We start from the raw sequence: 22,478 nt of genomic DNA on the forward strand, positions 1-22,478 counted from the left end.
GAGGACTTGCTAGAATGTATGACACTGATTTTTTAAATATCATCTGTTAAATCAGAGTTCTTGGAAACTGTGATGGAAAAGGACCCTGAATACAAGAAAGCAGGTTGGTTGAATAGATGCTTAGGTCAGATCTGGAGTCTCCCACCAGAATTAAAAGTACCACATAGATGTGTGATGGACTGTAGTGAAGAGAAGGGATCCCAAGTAAGGAAATCCATGTTATCAAAAAGCTGAACTTTTCCCTATCAAGCAGCCAAGTCCTGCCCAGAGGGAAGCAAAATCTTCATTGTTTTGCTTTCAAGAACAGCCAAGAAGTGGAGCCCAGGAAGTCCACCTCAGTTTGGAAGCAAAAACAGGACAAGCATGGGTTTCCATCCAGATGCTTTATCCTCAATTCTCTTAAAGGCAATAAAATGCTCAAGGCAAAGCAGCTCATTGTTAGGTAAGCAGTTGAAGGGCCTTTTGACTCAAAGAGCTAATATAGTATAACCAGAAAAAAAACCAAACAAAATTAATTACCTCATTTAAAGAGGAAATACAAGCAGACCAGTATGATAAGGAGATTTTTATTAAAATAACGTTATGTGCCTTTTGTTAAATAAAAACCGGGATCCAGCAGGCAAGACTAAAATGCTGGAAGGGCTGAGCCCGGCATTCCTGCTCTGAGGGAAGAGGCATTGGGTGGGTGCGGATGTTACCCGGGCGGGGGATCGGGGACAGGGATCTATCCGAATTCCGCCCCTCGGGAACGGGGCTGTGGGCGGTAACGGCGCCCTGTACGGGCGGGAGGCCGCCCTGTCGCCACGGCAACGGCTGTGCGGGGCCGAGGGGGTGGGGCGCGGCTAAACCGGGTGAGAACCCGCGGTGACACGTCTTGACAGAGCCACCGGCGCGGGACACGGGCTGCCAGAGCCACCGGGGAAACAGCGGGGGACGCGGGCTGTGGGAGACGCCCAGGGAACAGCGGAGTATTCGGGCTCCGACACTCACAGAGGTCATCATCGGGGGACACTGTTTGCCACAGCCACCGGGCCACCAGCGAGGGACAAGGCTTCAAGATTTGCCAGAGCCACTGGGCCACCAGCGGGTAAGCCGGGTTGTGGGGCAGCGGGAAGAGTCCCTCTGTCCCCGGGCAGTGTCACCGCACCCCCCGCGCGGAGCCTCCCCGCAGCCCCTGCATCCCTCACCTGCCCACTCAGGTGTGCTCCAGCATGGGGCTCAGAGCCCCTCTGGTCCTGCTGGTTTCCAGGTGAAAACTCTGTGTGTGTACTAATTTATTAATTTATTGCACGGCACTGGAAGATGGATCTGTGGTGATCATTACCTTCCTTTCCGCTCAGTTTTTCTGATTTCAGTATTTGCTGATTGTTCCTACACTTGGCACCTTTCCACTGCTTCAAACTCACTCCTGCGGCACTTGGGAAAACCTGTGTGCTGTCACTGGTTTGGCCAAGCATTGGAGACCATGGACTACTGACCCTCAGATGCAGCAAATCTAATTACACTTACAGCAGACAGGGCTGGGATGGACTGGGATCTCACAGTCCTGGAATAACAAATTTTATTCCCTCCCTCCTCAGGATCATGGCTGCCATTGAGGAGCGCACCTTCATTGCCATCAAGCCTGATGGGGTCCAGAGGGGGCTGGTGGGGGAGATCATCAAACGCTTTGAGAAGAAAGGATTCAAACTGGTAGCCATGAAATTAATACATGTAAGCTCTCCTCAATTGCTGTGTCTACCTTTTAATATCAGTTGTAGCCTTCAAGTACAGCAGCATGCTATAACAACAAATGTAGCCTCTGTAACATTTAAAAATGAAATTTTGAGAAGTCGTACTTGGGATGTTTTTGGAAAAGTTCCAATTCCCAGCTCTGGCTAAATGCTTTAGACATGCTAAGCACACTAATTTTAGTAACCTGATGCCCTTAGTCTGAAGAGAATATTCTTTCAGGTGCCTCCTATGCCAAATAAATAAATATCTTTGAGTATCTTTTACAAATCCCAGGTAACATAAACTGCCTGCATGGACAACAAAAACTTTTCTAAGTTTAGTTGTGGTTAAAGCAAACAGTTCAAATTCATATAGACCAAAAGTACTCCTAGGAAGGTGCTAGAAATACTGAATTTTAAAGTGCGTGCAAGTTTCAGGATTACCAATGCTCTGTGGTTTATCTCTGTGATTTCACTATGCTCTTAAGCTCTTATTGTAAGCTTTTTTCTCTGTCTGTCTGGTTTTTAACCCAGGCCTCTGAGGACCTTCTGAGGGAACACTACATCGACCTCAAGGACCGGCCATTCTATGATGGCCTGGTGCAGTACATGCACTCAGGACCTGTTGTAGCCATGGTGAGTTCCTGTCAAGGAACACCGCACCGCTTGATTGTCTTCCCTGCAATGAGATTGTGTCACCTGTTGAATTCCAGTTTATTTTTTAAAGGATTTTAAAATCTGGATTCAAATACTGTGATTAGGAAGATGTGCTGTTAACTATTTTTCTTTAATCTTTTCTCATAATCTTTCTCTCCTTTGAGTCAGTTTTTTGAGGAAGAGGGCAGGGGCAAAAAGGAATCACAAAGAAACAGTAAACCTGCACAAAAGCCTCACTCTGAAATGCCATGTAGTAAGCAAGCTGGAAAAGGATAGTGGAACATTTTAACTTTAGTTCTCCTTTTCTCCTTGATAATGTATTTGTAAAATAGTTGAGACCTAGCTCTCCCATGAGCAAACAGCTCTGTGAGACTGTTTGACATACTGAGATGGAAAATGGTTCTCTCCCCACCCTTTGTGAGGAGAGGGATTATACAGAAGGGGACCATGTGAGCAGATGCTTCAAGAATCTGACAGAAGAATTGGAGATAAATTTGTCTCACTGTGACAAATATTCAGATGGTGATTTGTGCCATGATGGACAGCCCTGTGTTCTTGTGGATGGTATAATTTATCTGCTGCTAAAATTTAATAATCTGAAAGGATTTTTTTTTTTTCTTTAAGGTGTGGGAAGGTCTTAATGTGATTAAGACTGGAAGAATCATGCTGGGGGAAACCAATCCATTCGATTCCAAGCCTGGCACTATTCGTGGGGACTTCTGTGTCCAAGTTGGAAAGTAAATTTTAAAACATTTGGTATCACCCAAAAGCACTAAATGCCAAGTGTTATGTCATCATATCTACAGGAACTGTGCTCCATCCTTCTCTGTTTTACACATGGAGCTGCCATTCCCTGTGCCCATGACATATTAGTATCTAAGAATAGGGATCAAGTCATGGTTGTCCTCATTGACATAAATGAGGAGCAAAGCTGGCACTGCCTATGCTGTGTCTTTTCCTACTTTACCGTTACTTAAAGCTTCTGTCCATAGTGGGAATCGCTTCAAAACAAGAAGCTTAGTTTACTTTAAGAATTCCTTTTCTCTTTTATTCACCTTTTCTTTTCCTAGGAACATCATTCATGGCAGTGATTCTGTGGAAAGTGCTGAGACAGAGATCAATTTATGGTTCACTCCTGAAGAACTGGTTGATTACAGAAGCTGTGCCCATGAGTGGATCTATGATTAACACCCAGCCTGGATCTTCTAATATTCCCATGTCCATGAGCATCTGCTAGCCTCTAGCTATTCAAAAGAATTCCCTGGTAGAAACCTCAGAAAACAGTGAAATTGCTCTGTTGTGGATGTCAGGGTCAGTGCTTGATGCTTCTTTGATTTAAAAGTTGTCAAGTTATAGATGGAATTGCACATTTTAAAAGCTGAGACTGAGAGATATGAGATGAAAATGCAGAATAGATAACATATTTTTCTGAAGCATTTTATAGTCATAGAGGGTATTTTGGTAAACACTAAAAAATGGGTAAAAATTTATTTGGTAAATAAATATGCAAATGGCTCAGAGTCAGATGTTAACTTTGCTAAAACATTACAGGACAACTGATGGTGTGTAAATGCATTGATAATATGCCCAAATGCTGAGGATTTACTTAATATTAAGTCAAGTGTGTCCCCATTCCTAAAATGGCTGCAGAAAAACAAGTTAATTTCTCTCCCCAGAACATGCTGTGCCCATAAAGAGCTCAACCCTGGCTAAAATGACAACTGGCCTCCACACTGACACTGTTTCAACTCACTCTTTTTTCCTTCCACATGGGATTTATGTAGTATTTTAAGGACCGATTAACCAGCCAGGCTTGATGAAATGTTCTTTTATGTGAAAAGAAGATTAATGTGAGAATGGATGAGGGAGATTCTACCTTTAGCCACTTCAGTGCAGCAGCTCTCTGACATTGCACAGAGCAATAAGTGGTGTTTGCTTTGCCGGCTGAACAGCTGGTAATTTAGCTGTGTTCTCATTAGTGTAGTTTCCTCAGTAGCTGGAACTTCAAAGCAAATGGTCCTTGCATAAGTTGTTTTAGAACTGACTTCATCACTATTGTTTTGTATTTATTTAATGATGTAAAGAAGTAGAGTCATAATAATGCAGAAGGCGTTTCAGTTTCAACAGCAAAAGTTGTACTGTATGAGGAACTTGGGATTGATATTATGTATTTATTTCTCTGCAACATTTTATTCACTAAGAGCAAGAGTTTCATAGAATCAGTTGCTCAAGCTCCACTATTTTTTCCCCCAGAGTGAGTTCTTGTATCTGAATACTGAAGTATGCAGTGAATGTTGAATGGAAGGCTTATGATACCTTATGGTGATATCGAGCTCCTAAAAAGAGATGGCACAAAATAAAACAAGCTTTGCTGTTTCTTAAGTGAAATAAAATGAAATCTTAAATATTTTGTCTTTAATTAATGAGTATAAGGAAGTGGAACAAATTCTCTAACTATGAAGCTGTAGGTGAGGCTGTGAGCCCCTCTTCTGAAACTATTCAGTGTTATAGAAGATAAATGATTCGGTTAAAAGAAGTTGGAGGAAAGGGAATACGTGACAAACCTGAGCATGAGATGAGTGGTCTCCAGTTTAATCTTTGCTTGAAAGGTTACTTGAGACGTCTCAATTCTACAAAATAGAGAATTGTGCTTTATCTGGAGGTGTTTGGATTGTCAGAAAGCTGCTGATTAGTGTTTCTAATATGATGTGACTGGGAAGAGGTGGAAGCCAGCAATCCTGCATGGCTGAGGTACCTGAGCAGGTCCAGTGTGAAACCACTAACTGACCCTGTGAAGACACTAACTGGCCCCTCAATAAGAGACAGTGCAAGGACTGCAGAGGTTATTTCATTGATATCCCAGCTGCAGTGATGGTGTGCGATTATAACTTGCTCAGGCAAAGGTGCTTATCAACTAGGAAAGGGCCAAGCAGTAAACATCATAAAAAGTAACAACACACTCCCTGCTACATGTTGTGACACGGGTTCAGGGACTGTGAGGTTTTGACACTTGGCAGCTTCATCTTCCCAATGAAATTATCAATAATGTTCCTGTGTTATGGGTTCCACATCACTTTTCTGTGATAAATATGCTTTTAAAGAGCTGTAGCCGTGCTGTCCAGTGCAGCCTGGTTGGCAGGACCAACCCTCAGGCCGCGGGGATACCTGAAAGCAGCCAACCCAGCAAAAAATTAGTAAAAATGTATTTAGCTGTGTTAAACATCCGCCGTCGTTTCAGCGCCTTAAAGGCTTAAGCCACAGTTGCTGCGTCTGTAAATAACCCTCGAGGCAGCGGAGGCGACAGGTGCGGCCAGGCCTGGCCAAGAGCCACCCCTCGATCCCTGGGCCCGGAAGCGGCCGCTCTCCTGTCGAGTCCCACTTCATCCCGGCCCGGCCCGGTTCCGCTTGGCGCTGGCGATCCCGCCCCCGAAGCGCCGCCGGCCCGGCGGCTCCTCCTCTGCGCGGGGCGGGGGATCTGCGGCGTGCACGCCTCCTCCTGCGCCTCTTCCTCCGGCGGCAGCAGTGCGGAGGGAATCGGCGGCGGCAGCTCCGGATAGGTGAGTCCGGGCCGGGTCGGGCCCCCGCGCTCCAGGGGCATGGGGGGTGCAGGCGGAGGGGCCCGGCGGGGTTCGGCGGGGCTGGGTCGGGCTCGGTGGGGCCGGGGGGACATTCCGCGGCGGTGCCGCGTGGCAGGGCGGTACCGCCATGGCCGTCGCCGACCTTGAGGCCGCGCGTCCCCTCACGCCGCGCTCCCACCCGCAGCACCATGGCGGGGAACGGCGAGCGCACCTTCATCGCCATCAAGCCCGACGGCGTTCAGCGCGGGCTGGTCGGGGAGATTATCAAGCGGTTCGAGCAAAAAGGGTTCCGGCTCGTAGCCATGAAGTTCGTACACGTGAGTACCCACGCCTTGCCCCCCAGCCCTGTCCGTGCCCTGCCCGAGAAGGGCCCATCACACCCACACCGAGAATCGCCCCTTGCGGCTTCTCCTGCGGCAGAACTGGGATCAAATGGCGGATGTGCTGGAGCGCGCGTCAGGCCCTTCTTCCTCCCCAGCACACGGCTTCTACCCTTTCCAAAACCAGCGAATTTTGCTTCAGAGGTTTAATGCAGCCCGATTGAGAGGTGGAACGGCCTAGGCTGAAAGGTTGTGTTGGGTAACATTACCCCGGGACCCCGTACTCTGCTTATTGCAGAGGCTCACTGCTGTGCAAAGAAATCATATTGACAATTCCCAGCACAGCCACAAAGAACTCCTTTAATATTATAGCAGGAGCTCCCACTGATACACACAATAGCATTGCAGCATTGTTGGTAACATTAATTGTGAATCTAATCGCTAACGCCATAGTCTTACACCTGTAACACCTTTTGTTCAATGACATGCAGAAAATGATATTTAAAGTTAAATCTGTCCTTTTGAAGGCCTCTGAAGACCTTCTCAAACAACATTACATTGACCTGAAGGACCGCCCCTTCTTCCCTGGCTTGGTTAAATACATGAACTCTGGACCTGTTGTAGCCATGGTAAGTGACTTCATTTTAGTTTAAGATTACTTTCTTGAATATATTTTTCTTGCTCTATAAATTATTAAGAATATTCAGAGATAGTGCTGCAGAAATATTTTTTCAAACTACCTTGTTCTGATAGTGGCAAATGAAAAACTTAAAATTAAGACAGTGAAATTACTATACAGTAAGAAAAGTGCACACATAAAATGGGTATTAAAATGCCCAATGTATAAATGTATAAAGCAAAATTCCTGAAAGCAAATCTTCTGCACCAAAAAATCTGTTTTGGGCAAAAAAAGGTCAGGCACTCTGACACAAAACTTCTGTGTCATTAATTTTACATTCCTCCCAAAACAAGGTACTTGCTCTAGTAGCATCTCCTGGTGTGATAATGATGGAGAACACACAGCAGGGTGTCTCTGTTCCACCACAACACAAAAGGTTGGGAGTTCACTTTGTACATTAACTCTGAGGCTTGGTAAAGTATCTCCTTCACTGCAGTAACAATGTTGATAGTCCTTTTTACAATTACTTCCAGTTCATATGTTTTTTCCCCTGTCACCTTTACAAGCCCAAGACATAATCTAGGCAAGATTAATATCTTTAATGGTAGAACCTTTGTTTCTTTGCAACGTATGGTGGAGCAAAGCTGAACTGTCAGTATTTTGCATAAGCATGGCTTAATAGAATTTTTGTGTTTTTTATCTTAAGGTATGGGAAGGACTCAATGTGGTTAAAACTGGGAGAGTAATGCTGGGGGAAACCAACCCTGCAGACTCCAAGCCTGGCACCATCCGTGGTGATTTCTGCATTCAAGTGGGAAGGTTTGTACCCAGTCTGTTAATTGATAATAAAAACTCAACAACTCCTACTCGCTGTTTACCTGCCAACACAAAAACTGTTGGCAGTCTTCTTTTCTGGAAAGCCAAAATTGGTGGTAGAGACCTTAGTCTGATTGTATTTTATTTGCAGGTCACAGCGCATACCTGCTACATAGGAAAGTGGTACAAAGCTGACTTTGTTTGCAGTCCAGCTCTTCCCCAAAGCAGCATGTAAGCTCAGGCAGGGGCTGTTGCAGAACAGTAGCTCTAGAGTGACCCTGATAGGCATAATTAGCTCTTGGAGGGATGGGGTGTTGAAACACTCTACCTGAAATAACAGCAGTAGTCTCCCCCCCACTCTAGATGCTTCATCCACATTTTTGCGAACTGAGAACAAGGCTGCTGGAGGTGTATTTTTATAGGGATCAATGTTTGTCTCCTTCCACAGGAACATCATCCATGGCAGCGACTCTGTGGAGAGTGCACAGAAGGAGATCAACCTGTGGTTCAAACCTGCAGAGCTCATTGACTTCAAGCCCTGTGCACACGACTGGATCTATGAGTGATGGGTTCCCACAGTGATTTGTGCCTTCCAACACCTCATCTCATTCCAGCTGCTGCCCTGGGAGCAACCACAGTTATCTTAGTGCTGAAAGTGACTGTCAAATAAATGGGTGTGAACTAATTCCTTGTGGTGCATTCACTTAGAACAGACCCCCTGTTCAAATACTCATAAAAGTCATTTTAATCATTCAGAAGCCACTGACATGTGACCCTGGCAGAGCTGCTGGACTCAAGCAGCAGCAAATTTGCAGAGGGAGAGCTGAAGTGAGGCTGGAGCTACTTCCGACACTGCTAGAGGAAAAAAGGGATACCACAAAATTTTCCTCCTTACACAAATATTAATACTAAATGAAATGAGACTGAGTGCAAAGCTTGCTCTCTGAAATGCTTATTAAATTCACCTTCTCTTATCAAATCCCTTACCTTGTGCTCAGGGCCCCAACACGATTTGTCATCACACCAAGGTACTTAAAATACTCATATTATTACAGATTGTGGGTATTTTTAATAAGGTTAATAGTGTAAGCAAAACAATCACTATTCAGAAAAAGACTTTTTATCGTTTTTATTTTGTGTAAAAAAAGCAAATTTAGTGAATTATTTTCATCTTGTACACAAAGTTATGATTTTAATGCTTTTCACATCCATGCTGAAAATCCGCAGTCTTGTAAAAATGAAAGTAACATTAATTTTTTCAAAAGCATTTTTTCACTGAGTTATGTACATTGCATGAGAAAGCTTTAAATACTCCCTCACTGACCACACAAATTACCAAGAAAATAAAAGATTAAATTTGTACAGATATTGATCTATATATCAAATACATACAGAAATTATGTAAAAACCCATTTGTTTATTCTTGATTCTTGCCCCAACATTTTCCCAGGGGCCAAAGTTGATGTCTTTTTTGTATAAATGGCTGTGGCTTTTCATTTTAAATATGAAAAAAAATGAAAAGGAAGAAAAAATCAGCTGAAATCACAGTTTTTTAAAATCCCTTCCCAATAAAGGATTGTTACCAAATGTATTAGCACCATCATACAAAGATTGGGGGAGGGTATTCACATCACAGAAAACAACAATAAAAAACCCAAAACAAACACTGAAACCCGTGTTAGCATCCATAGAACAAGGAATCAGTAACTGCTGTAGCTTTCCTCAGATGCAGCAAGGAACAGGTTAAAGAGTTCTACTGAAAATAATGTAATAATCAAAGATCAGCAGAGAGATCTGGAACAAGGACAGCAGCCAAGTCAGGGACAGGGCTTGGGCTGCCTCATGGTCAGAAAAACCTGCTGTGCCCAATGCCAGCATTAGTCTGACCCCATTGAAGGTTTTAGGTGTCCAACATTTGCTGCTTCCTCAGGCAGGTACCACAGCTTGAAAGCCATGAGAAACATCCCAGAGCCACAGGAATGCTTTGCAAAGCCAGGGAGCTGCCACAGGGACACCCCTCAGGTTCTCTGGGGACCACATCCCTGGTAGCACCTTGCTCAGGTTTTCCCTGAGCTGCTCCTCAGCAAGTGAATTCCAGCAGCTCCTTCCGTGGTTTGCTTAGCACAGATGTCACTGTACTTGACAATTACACAACTGAGGCATATTATGAACCCAGAGACACAAAAGGCGTTTCACCGACTGCTGAAGTCACACAGGTATCTGAGAACACAGACCACCTCACAGACTTTAGTGTTTGATGAATAACAGAATATTATAAAGACTGACAGACTTTAGGACAGATTCTTGTAATTCTCCCAACACAGGAAGTGTGTTAAGGACTAATTTTCCCTCTTGACATTTGAAGACCAACTCTGAAATCAGGGATGAGCCGGGGCAATACTCAGTTTAGTGACCGGGCAATGCACCTCACTCATTAACTAGCCCAACCCTCTCTCTACATTATGACACTCTAATTAATGCAACAGTTTTTCTACTGAAGTCAGAAGCTGTTGATGAGAGAAGAAAGCAAGACTGTGAGAACCTTGTTCCAGCTGATGGGACAACCTGCAAATTGTTGCATTAAAAAAAAAAAATCAATAGTGCTATACTTACCAAATGAAATCAATGCTTGCAGAGCTGGATTTTACAGCAGATTAAATTGAGAACACAGGAAAACAAGAAAGGCTCAAACTGTCACTACAATGGTCTTTAATCCTAGTTCTCCAATCTAGGCTGTTGTCTATTTTGATGTTCAAAATAAACATCATGGGTGGGTCAGAATCTGAGATAAGCTATTTGAAGACTACCAGGTCCAACAAAGTCCTTTTTATGGCTATTTTAGGGAGCTAAAATGCCTTTACCACCTGAAGTTATAGATTCTTGTAATCAGATTAACAGATTCTGTCAATAGAAGAAGCTGTTGTTAAAAACAGGTCGTAATTTAAGAAATTTTACCAGTAAGGGAGGAAAGAATTCCAGACATTCCTACACTATACAGCACATGCTTTACTTCCTGTAGTAAATACAAAACGTTACATAATTAACCCCCCTTGCATAGAATGAGGTAAACCTGTGTATATCACCAATACTATGTACCCAAAGTTGGAGCAATATGTTAGAAAATAATCAAATTGCTGGTTTTCAACTTTCTATGCACTTTTTTTTTTTAAGCTCAAACAACAATATACAAAAAAATGGTCTCCCAGGGCTCTGTGGGTTGATATCCTTAAAACATTTCTTAGGCTGTAGGATACAGATGTTAATAATTTTTGATCAATTTTTTTTTTAAGCCATAATTTCTGGTCAAGAGTCAGATGATCATTGTACTGCTCTGAAGGGGACCTGTGAAGATCCAGAAGCACTTACAGAACTTTTAATTCCTGAGAGTTTAGTTAATGAACCTTACCGGTAAAAGCTAAAGCTCTTGATGCACATTCTTCCAGTCACAGCTCTGCAGGGCTGATCAACCACCTCACTCATCAACTCCATTTACAAAAATGTACAAAAGTTTAAAATATGGAAAGATAAAATCCAAATAATTAAAAGCTCCTGCAAAAATACTTTGTGCTTAAATGCTCATCATTTTCACCCTTTTATGTGACTTTTGCCTTGTAAAAATCTGGAAGTTGACCAGTTGGGGGGCAATGGGATGCTTGACATGAGACAAGAATTCCAGGCAATAGGCAAATCCAGTTTCTGAATTATAGACTAAAACCATGTGATTCTGATACTGTTCTCAACTCCTGTGTTACACTATTGCAGCAAGACATGAATATTGCAGGTTATGCAGGACTGAACTAATTTTTAATCCACAATGTAGGGCTCCTTTCAGGTCACCTGAAACCATGTGGCACATCATCTGAATGATCACAGATAAATATTTAAGATGGTAAAGAAACAATTAGGGCTTTCTTAATGGGGAAAAAAGAAAAAAATCACAAGAATACTCACAAGTTCCTTCCCACTACCAAGGGAATCCTTAGTGACTGTCCATCTAAGCTGCTTCTTCAGTCAAAATTCAGAGCTACAACTAATCTTCCAATCACAGAATTTTCTGAAGTTCCAGTTAGGTATAGGGCTCTGTAAACATTTGCTGAAGCATTCCAAGACTACAGACATTCATATACAGACAAGAACTTTATAGATCCAATCCAATGCCCACTGCAGTCGGCGGAGACAAGGCTACTGATCTTAATGGGCACTGAATCAGCCCCTAAAAATGTTAAAAAAACAAAAACCTTATATAAAAAAGGGTATTTTAAACTAAATAAAAACACCTTGAAAATGTAAAATCTTCCTCAGGCGATGGCTCCGTTGCACTTGGGGCTACTCACTGAGTAGAGCTTTACAGGACTGTCTTCCGTATATAATTTATGCCTTTAAATTGGGGCTTTAAAGCCTTATTTTCACAATTAAAAAAACAGAGACGTGACCAGTGCAGTTCACAAGAGTCTAACAGTCTCCCAACTTGTACCAAAAAGGTTCATTTGTTATGACAGTTCATTTGTATTTGCAACTGTATCTTCCTCCAACTGCTTCCCACAATCATGCTAAATAAACTTTAATCTTACAAAAAAACTAGAATTTCAGTTCTTGTTAACAATGCACAATAAATCTGAACTTGAAAATATTACAAAATTCTTTCAAAAGCTTCAAATACAACACAAAAGCGTCCTTTGTTTTTGTTTTTAATAAATTGAAAAATCTTTTTCACTAAAATAGTTTCCACACCCTTCCAAAAAATTCTGAACTGAGTCTAATCAATCTACATTTAGCAAAGCGCCCCAGGCACAGTCACCTGAACTGCACCATCCAAGTGGGAACAGAATCAGTCAGTCTTGATGAAAGGTTCTTTTCCTATCACCGATGCTGTGCCCCTCACTCCTGGGAGCTGCCTCAGGGTTCCTGTTTGATGTAATAGCTGGCGGAGCCATTGCTTTCCTGGTCAGACGTTCCCTGCAGGAAGCTGTACTCCTCTCCATCCAGCAACTCCTCCTTCAGCTGTAATGAAGTCACTACAAATCAAAAATTCACATTAAACATCTATATAACTTAAAATGACTTAATATTATTGATATTGGGAGCACCCCAGATTCCCCATTTTCTTATATGGTGCATTTTAGCGATGCTTTAATGCTCAGGATACCACAGAGAACAGACACACTGTGAGCGCAGATGGAACCGTAAGTTGTACTCTAATACTAAGAGATTTAAAATTACTTACAATAATATGTTCTCTACCAGATTTTCTCAAGAACTGAGTATTTTAAACCACTTTGACTTTTAAACCGCTTTGCTTCCTATTTAGTCATTATGCAAGTGAAAATGAGACTGGAAATGGCCAACAGTTAACCTACAATTCAAATTACTTCACAAACAGTTATTGTAAGCAGTCTATGTGAGACAACAAAACATATTAGCAAAGACTTCTCAATCCATCAAAAAAATTTTAAGAATCCCAGAAGGTAAGTTTCATTAAAACAAAACTATTTTCATACTTTTAATCTTCCCTTCTTTTCTCAAAATTAAATAGAAATGAGATTAAGAGAAAGATATGAATAGCAATGTCACAATTACTTTTCCGCTTTCACTAACAAATAGAGATGATTATCAAAATATGAGTACAATGAAAAGAACACTGAAAACAAAACATGTAAACATTCATTAAAGGTGCAGTAGCCACATTAAAGGGTTGATTATACAGAAATAAATTATTCTCATGACCAAATGAATGAGAAAAGTATCAAAGTTTATAACTATTCAATATTTAGTTTATATACCTTGTCAATGTCTCTTGAAATGCAAAAATATGCAGTGAAAAGAAAACACCCCAACCCAGAACCTGCTGCTACTGATAGCCCTGCAGTAATTGATAAGCTGTTTGATAATTCTTATATAAACATTCTATGTTGAAACAAGCTCTTGAGCTAAATAAAAATAAAATTTGAAAATTAAGATAGTAGAAGATGTCAAAAGCTGCTGCAGCATAATGGAAGCCCTCCTCATCTTTCTTTAATAGAATCCTCCTCCCACCTACAGAACTCACAATACCTTCCTTATTTTTTTCTCCCAAATACTTCTCCCTGCATCATGCCCAACTCTGTCCAAGATTCCTGATCTCTGGGGGAGCAACAACATACTGTTTAAATAATAAGACACACAACTGGCTACTTGACTATGCTGCAATGCCTCAGGCAAAGGCTATACAGAGGTCAGGGATACAAACCAACCCACCATGCTTGTCGTTTCCCTTCTCTCCCCTGAGCAGGAAGCTCCTGCAGGTACAGGAGTAACAGCAGTTGCCATGATTTGTATTGCCTCTGGCTCATTTGAACCTAAGTCTTAACACTTAGATATTTAATGATATCTTACTTCATTTGTTTATGTTATACAGCTTTTAGCTACAATCCTCCATTAGAAAAGCTTAGTTACAGCTGCACACCAAACTGCTTGAAAGAAGAAAAAGGAAAACTAATTTAAATCGTCCAGCTAAAGGGAAAGGAATGCAGATTGGGGAAGGTACTTCCTTTTTACATCGTCTCAGTGATTTGCCAGGACACAGAGACACACTGTCTGATGCCATGACATTCAAACCTCCCAAAACCAATTCAAATAGAGCAATACGCTCCACAGTTGGGTGAATCTCTGGGAACAGTCTCTTCTTCTGCAAGACTGGCTGTACGTCCTTTTTAAAAATGAAGCAGTCCAACAGGTGAATTTCAGTGCTCAAGAGATCATTTCAGACTGAAAGATGCAAAGTACTCAAAGCACCAGGCATTTGCTAGAGAGCAAAACCACATCATACAAACCAAGGTGAAGAGCTGAACCTTTCTCCTGTGCTTGTGACGATACAAAAGGGGAAAGAATTGGCTTTGAACCCTTACTGAGATCTCCCATGGACAAGAAGTTTCAGAACAGATGCTGTTTTGTTACTAATCTTCCACTGATTCCATTCAAAGCCATGCAAAACATCCCCTGCACTGTGTCTGCATATGTCCTACAGCTACTGCAATATCTGGCAATGAATGATGCTGAGGATATGCATATAGTTAATGAGTTCTGGCCAATCTCAAATGTGCTTTAATTGATTAGATGGTATCAACGTGATGCCTCCTTCCCAGAGACTGAAAAGGTATGGTCTTGCTAGTTTCAATCTATATCTATCTACCTATATACATATATATATATATCTTTGGACAATGACAAGGCTAACCACACCACAAACAAAATTAATTTTGTTGAGCCTTAGCAAAATTCAGTGTTGAAAAGTTCCCCTCAATTAATCATAATCCCCTCAACTGATCACTGAGTATCAGAAAACAAGGAACACAGGTGTTTCATAGGAACTGTGAGATCTAATGATACAGAAATTCAGACTGTGTGTGTCTTTGCACTAAGGAAATGCAATGCAGATGTAGATTTAGCACAAAAGAACATTTGGGCAGAAACAGATGCTCCAGAACACTCTCCTGTAAGCAAGGCTTCTCTTTGGCATCAAAGGCTGTTAAACATGGCATGCACACATCAGCAGGAACATGAAGTGAAACTAAAGAGTTCCTTCAGAAGTGTTGAGAGGTGTGCAGAACAGAGTAAGGTTTTCCTCAGGGTCTAAAGGTGGCATTTGGGTTCCTTTTTTCCCAGTCTCTTAATGGATAACACATGGACAACAGAAACTGTTCTGGATGTATTCCAGTCAGTAGAGGGTGCTGACAGGGCAGCCTGCGCAGCCTAAAACAAGATTAAGGGAGTAATCAAGCAAATCTGAAGCTAAATCTATCAACCTGGCAACTGTCCTGCAGGGAGAACATCATCCAGTCTGTCTGACAGCTCCTATTGCTAAAATATATTTGTTAGCAATAATTTGCTGCATTACATTGCCAGAGATATGAGGAAAAGGGAAGAGAAAAACTACCAGACACTTGAAGTGCATTTGTATAATTGAAGATTGATTACATTATGTAAACTATACTTAAAGAAGTTCAAAATTTTAATCAACTTCAATATTACCAATTAATTTTTAAGAGTTTTTCTCTGCTCACTCATACAGATGCACAATTACACTGCTTCAAATATATTTTCTTAGTAATCCACAAAATTTCAAATAACATATTCCAAAGATATTTTCCCAAATAACTGCCTTTTTCTGATACAAAGACAAAAATTTTTATTTACAGCATATGGTTATTTTCTCTGCAAAGGATAATACACAATAATGACCTACTTACATCCAATATTCCCAGATCCACATTACCATTCAGTTTTACAGGGTGCATTTTTTGTATCTTACCAGTTCGCAGAGCCCCTCCGGGATTCTCAGTAACCCATACTACATCCTTCTTTCTCTGAAATTCTAAACCAGCTGCAACCACCTTCTGCTATGATTAATTCACTAACATGGTGCATCAGCAAGAATGAAAAGCTCTCTAGCAGAAAAAATTAAACCAACTGAAATTCAAAGGAAAAAAAAGGGAAAAAAGAAAGATTGGATGAGTCAGCACATGACACCCTGGACCTTAGCTTCCCACTCTGCAGTGAAACACTGCTGTGAACAGTTACCTGTTTGGAGGCTGGGATTGAACTCCTGGCTATTCCTGGGAGGCTGGAAAGCCTCAGGGGCTGTCTGTGCTGGAAGGGCTCGGTATGGGGGAGGAATCAACTCGTCATCCCCAGAGAAGCTCCTCCACACCTCACCTGCCATGGGTGGCCTGGACATACTGACAGGTTTCTTTCCAACAGGTATCTTCCTCTCTAAACATCAAGTCAAACTAAAAGAAATGCTCAAGTTAAACTGCATCAGGCAACTCTGACTGTTCACTGAGAAATGGCTCTGATTGATATTCACCCATTCTCAAAAACCAGGGCCTGTACAATGGCACCATTTAGTTATTACTGGGAATATTGCTCTCAACAGCCTCATTGTAGTCCCTGAATTCTACAGGCTATGGGTAGGACTTCAAGGGCATTGCTTAATACCATGACCCAATTATTTCATGCTCTATCAATGAAATACAAATGCTGTGAATTACTTCTGCTGCAGTTACATTGCAGAGTCACACACACTCCTCTGCCTGGACACCAAGATACCTGGCTCAGTTTCAGGCTGCAGTTGTTTCAGTGTGTGTGCCTAAGAGACAGAAGGATGCTTCTGGGGAAATAATCCTCTCCAAAGTTTATCACCGCTAAAAATACACGCTCTTAATTCCCTTAGAATGGTATTTACCATTTTACCCATAAATACAAGTAACTATTTTACTGCGTAGCAAAAAAACTTCTAAAATGCCCTCAAATTATTAAACACTGCATTCACGAAAAAGTGTTATTAAAACATTTCCTATACAAATTACCATGTTTCTCCTTTATCTCTAAGATGCTCCTATTCTGTGCTCAAGGCATGCTCTCTGAGGGTACAAGATCTGTATTGAGGGTACAAGATCTGTAGCACAAATCCATGCTTTCAGCTACATCAAAACTGTGGCTGCTGATCCTTCAGTCCTATCAGCACTGTCAGACAGCCCTGAAAAGGTAACTGATTATGCATATTCTAAAGATACCACCCTGCTTAAATATTCTTCTTATAAGACAACTTCAGGATAGCCTTATAGAGAGATTAATGAGGCAGAACGGTGTCTACAGAATTCCAACCTTGAAAATCTAGAGGTCAGATTATCATTTCAGTAACCTTATTCTGATATACACACCCAAGAGGAAGCAGACAATACCAGCAAATATTGCACCCTTCATTATTAATTGTCCCAGCATGCTGGCATGTTACTTTTCAAGAAGTCACCTGCATAGCCTTCTGAGCAGCAGGCACCCAGCACAAAACCATACTCACTGAAACAGTGTCAGAAAGGGAATTGGGGGAGATTCTCAAGTATCCCCAAAAACATTCCCGAAGTGTTTATGATGCAATCAGTTCTGCTTCCCAGTGAACATGCGCACTCCCAGTGCCCCCAGGAAGGAGTGGACACTGTAGCAGAAATCTGCATCGTTACACACAGCGCAAAATGGCTCAATGAAATCCATGACATCCTGGGCTGTGTTGTGAGCACGTGAGAAAAATGTGTTGAAATAACCCTGCTCTGCTAAAACTAACCTAATTTAAGACACAGAGGTTTTGTTAATCATCTGTGGTGACTTTACATGGTACCATAAAAACATCATGGCTACATTATATGGTTTTGTGACTGAAATAATTTACAAAATAACTTTGTATTTTTTTTACAAGTCCTGAAAAAGAAAAAGCTTCAGAAGACATTTTTTGTGTTATTTCCGATGACTCAGCACTTCCATTGCCATAACTTATTTAGAAAAAACCCATATACGAGGCAGCTGGCTCTAACTGTTCATGATGTCATTCTCTCATCTTCTGGTGTTAAGATTTCTTAGAATTGAACAAACAGTCCAGAACACAATCAAAAGTTTTCTTTGCTTCCACAGGCAACATTTACCTTAGGTTAGTGAGAAGTGAAGAATAAACTTCCCTAGACTAAATTTTCTAAAGCTAGACTAAAGCTTCCTATGGCACTAAGTAAGATAGATTAATTTTCCAGGTTTGGGTCACACTTACTGTAAGACAGGTAGCAGAGGTATTAGGAAAGGGATAAGGTAAGGAGTATGATGATCTAGAACAGCTTGCTAAACAAAATCTGCACAGACAGTGTAGAATTATTCAAAACCAGGTCTTATACAAAGGTAATTAACCATAAAGCCATATTTCCCTAGCTTAAAGCAACAGCATTCACAGCTTTCCCCAGATATTCCCAAATCAGGAGTTTTCCAGTACTCGAATTCTATTGTAAAAATACTGCTTTCCGAAAAGGATCTGGATTTTGCTGTTTATTTCCTCCAACATCAAAAAGGAAAACCAGTGCAATGTTTGAGGCACTTAACAGGAAGTTTTAAGAACTTCTGAGACACTTGTTCTAGCTGTGGCACTCACCAACCAACTTCTTTTCATCCCCAAAGATCAACACAGCACAGGTTGTATTCTCAATGACTGGGGAAGAAGGTTCCAATTGGCCTTAATAGATCCATTCACAAACTCACCAGGAAGACAAGCTTTTAATTTCTCACATTAGTTTGATACTACAACAAAACACTCTGGAAACAGGACTAAATTAAGCAAGCTAATTTTACATTTTGACAACTTGATTCCAAGGGAACCAATTAATGTGGAAAGTACCTGAACACTGCAGATTCTTAAAAATGTCATGACTGTGTTTTACTGTCACAAGAACAGCAACATACAGCAATGCTGTTCGTTTCTGAAAATGATATTACAAAAGCTTAATTTACATAGATGCCTAAACCAAAAACCTGGCAAATAAGTAGTTTTTTTGTTTCAAAGAGAAGCCAGTTGGATGATAATTTAAATTTTCTACACCTCATTCTTTCTGATCCCAGTGACTTGGCCCTTATTTCTTCACCTGTGTTACAGAGAGTAGAGGGAAAAGTGTGTTGATACCTAAGTATTTTGTACAAGGCAGTACAACTACCAATACAGTACACAGCAAATATATTATTTAACTGAAATTATGTCAGAACACAAAATTATTTTAACCATTGTCCATCTACCATTAATAGATTATCATTATTATTAGCAACATCTACCCTATCATGAGCTATAAAAATGATTATTCTCAATGAAAAAGTTCTTTTTGTGGCATACTGCACCTTTAAGCATAACACCTGTTTAGACATGTGCATAAAACACAAAAATTCCCAAATAGAACAGGGACTTAGGCAGAGACCACAAACTTTTTAAAGCATCAGGTAAAGTGCAAACACAATTTTGTCACCCACTTTTCTTATGTCCTTTGTACTGTTGTGATTTAGCTTTTTTCTTCTGTTTGGATGAACTTGACTGGCTATCTCTTGATGCTGCAAAAATGAAGAATTCAAAATTTATGCTTATTTAAAAAAAAAACAACCCCACTTTAAAATGTGTCAAAGCTGTTACACAGTTTAAGAATTTGTCCTTAGTAACTGAACAAAGACAGAAATTTACTGTGGAAAATCAATTTGCATTAAACTACTTAACAAGAACTCGCTCATTACCCTCTTATTAAAAAACTGTTTTTGAAATGCTTATCATCAGTTATTATCACTTGATCTGACAGGACAAGTTGTGATGTAACAAATTACATACAGCTTCTGCACAGGCTGAGTTCCACTAATTTAGGAGGTGAAACAGACACACTGACAATCTTAAAGCAATATAAATTCTCAGCGAGCTCCTCCAGAACTGACAAGAAGCTTTTTCCTGGCATCAAGTAAGCATCTTCTGGCATTGAAAAATAGTAAAAAACACTCAGAAGTACTTTAGAAGTCAAAGTGGGAAAGATTAGAACTGTCAATTAGAACTTCCAGGCATTAGCAAGAATTTTTTCTATTTTTGTTATGTCTAGGGACCTAACTGGAAAAGGTTAGTAAAATGAGTCCCCATTAAATTAATTTTCATTATTGACAAAGCAGGACTCACACTGCGGCGCTGGAGGCTGGAGCTGGTATCCAGTGAGCTGACACCATCCCACTGGATACAGATCTGGGGACTCACAATCCACCCACTGATCATATTCATCTTCCCACCCATCAAAGTGTATCCTCAGAAGCCGGTGAATAATGCGCGTTACTGTGGCCACACACACCAGGCGAGGCTCCATCAGATCTACTGCCTCCAATTTCATGCCAACATGAAACCCATGGTTTGGAACTTCCTGGGGAAACAAAGAAAGCAAACATCAGTAAACAGACATTCATCAAGATAGTTTAAGCACAGTGCTGAAACAGGGATTTCAATCCACTTAATATAGAAAAAAACCAAGTATCACTGACGAAGTTTCCTGGACCTCTGCATCTGTTTAACATTTCAGAGATACCAACCTTTGTTTACTCAAATGGTTCTTATCGCTAAAAGTTTTAGCTTTTCAAAGCTGTATTTAACAAATGGGTCCATCCCATGCACTATGCAAAAATGTAAGGAAAACACTAATTCCAGTACAAACACGTATAATTTCATTACCTTATTGAAGAGCTTTACTGGTGCAGCTATTGAGTCAGTTTCCCTGAGGTAGTCAAACCATTTAAAAGGGAGTTTTGCATAACCTGTGAATTTTAAACAACATTTTCATACATCAACTGCAAATTTCACATATAAGAACAACAGCAAAAATAGCAAATTGAGAGTGTGCTACAGCTAAAAAAACAATAAAAGTCAAACATCAGTAGCAGAAACCTCCACTCTGAGCTTTGATCTAAGGGACAAAAAGACACCTAGATATTGCCCATTTGCAACTAACAAGAAGAATGAAGCACTGGGTAATGTAAAAGATATCATTCAGTTAAGATTAATCACTTAAACTGGAAGTTTTTTGTCCATGCAGATTCTTATCTCAACAAATGCCCTACACAAATGACCCAGAACAGATCACGGAATTGAGAACATCCAGTTTCTTCCCTGTGGGGAAATAGCACCACTATTGAATTTAAGCACACTTAAATTGTCAGGAACAGAATGGTAAGAATAAACAAGGATATTTTAAAAGTTTATTAAGGGTAAAAATAGCAGTAATATGTAGTATGGAAAATTAGAGGATTTTTAAAAGCTATTATAAAGGGAAGAAAATCTCTCAAAAAGATATGTAGCTGCTACTGAATATGCATAAAACACAGGAATATCTTTTCCTTTGAGCAATTTTAACAACTGCTTAAACTAATAATTCTCTAATTCTAGCTGGAGGAACAATAGCCTTGAGGATTTCTCTGCATCAGTGTGCAGTGATGGACAATGTGAAAATCTACAGTGCAGTGGGCATGGTGTGGGAGCTACAGGAGAGGTCTGCATCTCACCTCTGTGGGGATAGAAGGCTGCCACTCTCAGTACCCACAGCCCAAAATTCAATCCCATCCCTCAAAATGCCTAAGCATCTTCTTCTACTGATTTCAGCATGAGATGAAGAAGTTTGGGAGGAATAAGCTTTGTAAAGTCCAATGATTTCACAGCAACTGAAGTTATCCACAATACTAAATGCAACTTGAATAAGAGCGCTCACAGTGGCTATGGAATCTATCCATGAATAGGTGCAGCTAGAGAGTTAATCAATAATGGCAATACTGTATCAGTTCTGCATATTAATGTTTTTCTTCTCAATGTAACATTGCTCAGCTACACTAATATATTTGTACTCAAATTCATCACACACAGGAAATGTGCACATGGGCCTTGTCAGATCAGGCAGAATTAAGAAGCTGTCCATTTTCCAGCCCATAATTTGGAAAGCAAAGTACCCTCCTCATTGGAGCTAAGGAGCTTTGATCACTTTGGTCCTATTAAAATTGCTAATGTGCATTATGCTCTGTATTTTACTGCTAGTAATTCCTCTTCCAAATTACTTTTAGATTATTGCACGTGTGATTTATAATCACCTCTCGCTGATGACACAGGACTTAGGAAAAACTGCAATAAAAGGGAAAATGTACATGGAGCTAAAGAATTAGCTTGCCATGATACAAGAAACACTAAGTATCATAAATGTGCTAACAACAAAATCCACATTTTGAAAGCAGTGTTTCAAGAGTGAAACCAAAAGGCAAGTTTTTTTCCTATTCTGTCTCATCAGTTTCATGTATGTTTTTCTAAATTGATTGATACCCATTGATATATAAGCATTTTCTCCCATAAAAACTTCTATGGCAAGAGTCTCTGCACCTCAGATTTTTAAGGGATGCTGGTGCCCATGAATTTCTAGGCAATAAATTCACTAAATGAGCTGAC

At 40.7% G+C, this 22,478-nt stretch overlaps 3 protein-coding genes across 22 annotated transcripts in view; 2 read left to right on the forward strand and 1 right to left on the reverse strand.

Annotated features, from left to right (window-relative positions):
• Nucleotides 1–745: 745 nt before the first annotated feature.
• LOC139602638 (nucleoside diphosphate kinase-like) lies at nt 746–4,776 on the forward strand. Its single transcript, XM_071452644.1, has 5 exons — nt 746–1,087; nt 1,581–1,713; nt 2,247–2,348; nt 2,994–3,106; nt 3,440–4,776. Exons 2-5 carry the CDS (start codon nt 1,585–1,587, stop codon nt 3,555–3,557), a joined length of 462 nt encoding a protein of 153 aa, XP_071308745.1. The 5' UTR covers nt 746–1,087; nt 1,581–1,584; the 3' UTR covers nt 3,558–4,776.
• Nucleotides 4,777–5,794: 1,018 nt separating this feature from the next.
• On the forward strand, nt 5,795–8,387 carry LOC139602639 (nucleoside diphosphate kinase). Its single transcript, XM_071452646.1, has 5 exons — nt 5,795–5,926; nt 6,132–6,264; nt 6,795–6,896; nt 7,593–7,705; nt 8,151–8,387. Exons 2-5 carry the CDS (start codon nt 6,136–6,138, stop codon nt 8,266–8,268), a joined length of 462 nt encoding a protein of 153 aa, XP_071308747.1. The 5' UTR covers nt 5,795–5,926; nt 6,132–6,135; the 3' UTR covers nt 8,269–8,387.
• A 429-nt stretch (nt 8,388–8,816) lies between these two features.
• MBTD1 (mbt domain containing 1) overlaps nt 8,817–22,478 on the reverse strand; it is a 35,652-nt gene continuing 21,990 nt past the window's right edge. For 15 of the 20 annotated variants that reach the window (XM_071452625.1, XM_071452639.1, XM_071452628.1 and 12 more), the window contains 4 exons: nt 20,727–20,809; nt 20,187–20,421; nt 19,508–19,585; nt 18,748–19,131 (listed from right to left, as the gene is read on the reverse strand). In XM_071452625.1, the coding sequence (XP_071308726.1) occupies nt 18,992–19,131; nt 19,508–19,585; nt 20,187–20,421; nt 20,727–20,809 (536 nt within the window). In that variant the 3' untranslated portion in view covers nt 18,748–18,991. Of the gene's footprint in view, nt 12,718–18,747; nt 19,132–19,507; nt 19,586–20,186; nt 20,422–20,726; nt 20,810–22,478 lie in introns of those variants that run through there. The other 5 variants (XM_071452631.1, XM_071452632.1, XM_071452633.1 and 2 more) reach the window with 2 other exon arrangements.

The sequence above is a fragment of the Agelaius tricolor genome, unplaced genomic scaffold (assembly GCF_023055355.1).
Source record: "Agelaius tricolor isolate 1412-34295 unplaced genomic scaffold, bAgeTri1.0.p SCAF_35, whole genome shotgun sequence".
Lineage (NCBI taxonomy): Eukaryota > Metazoa > Chordata > Aves > Passeriformes > Icteridae > Agelaius > Agelaius tricolor.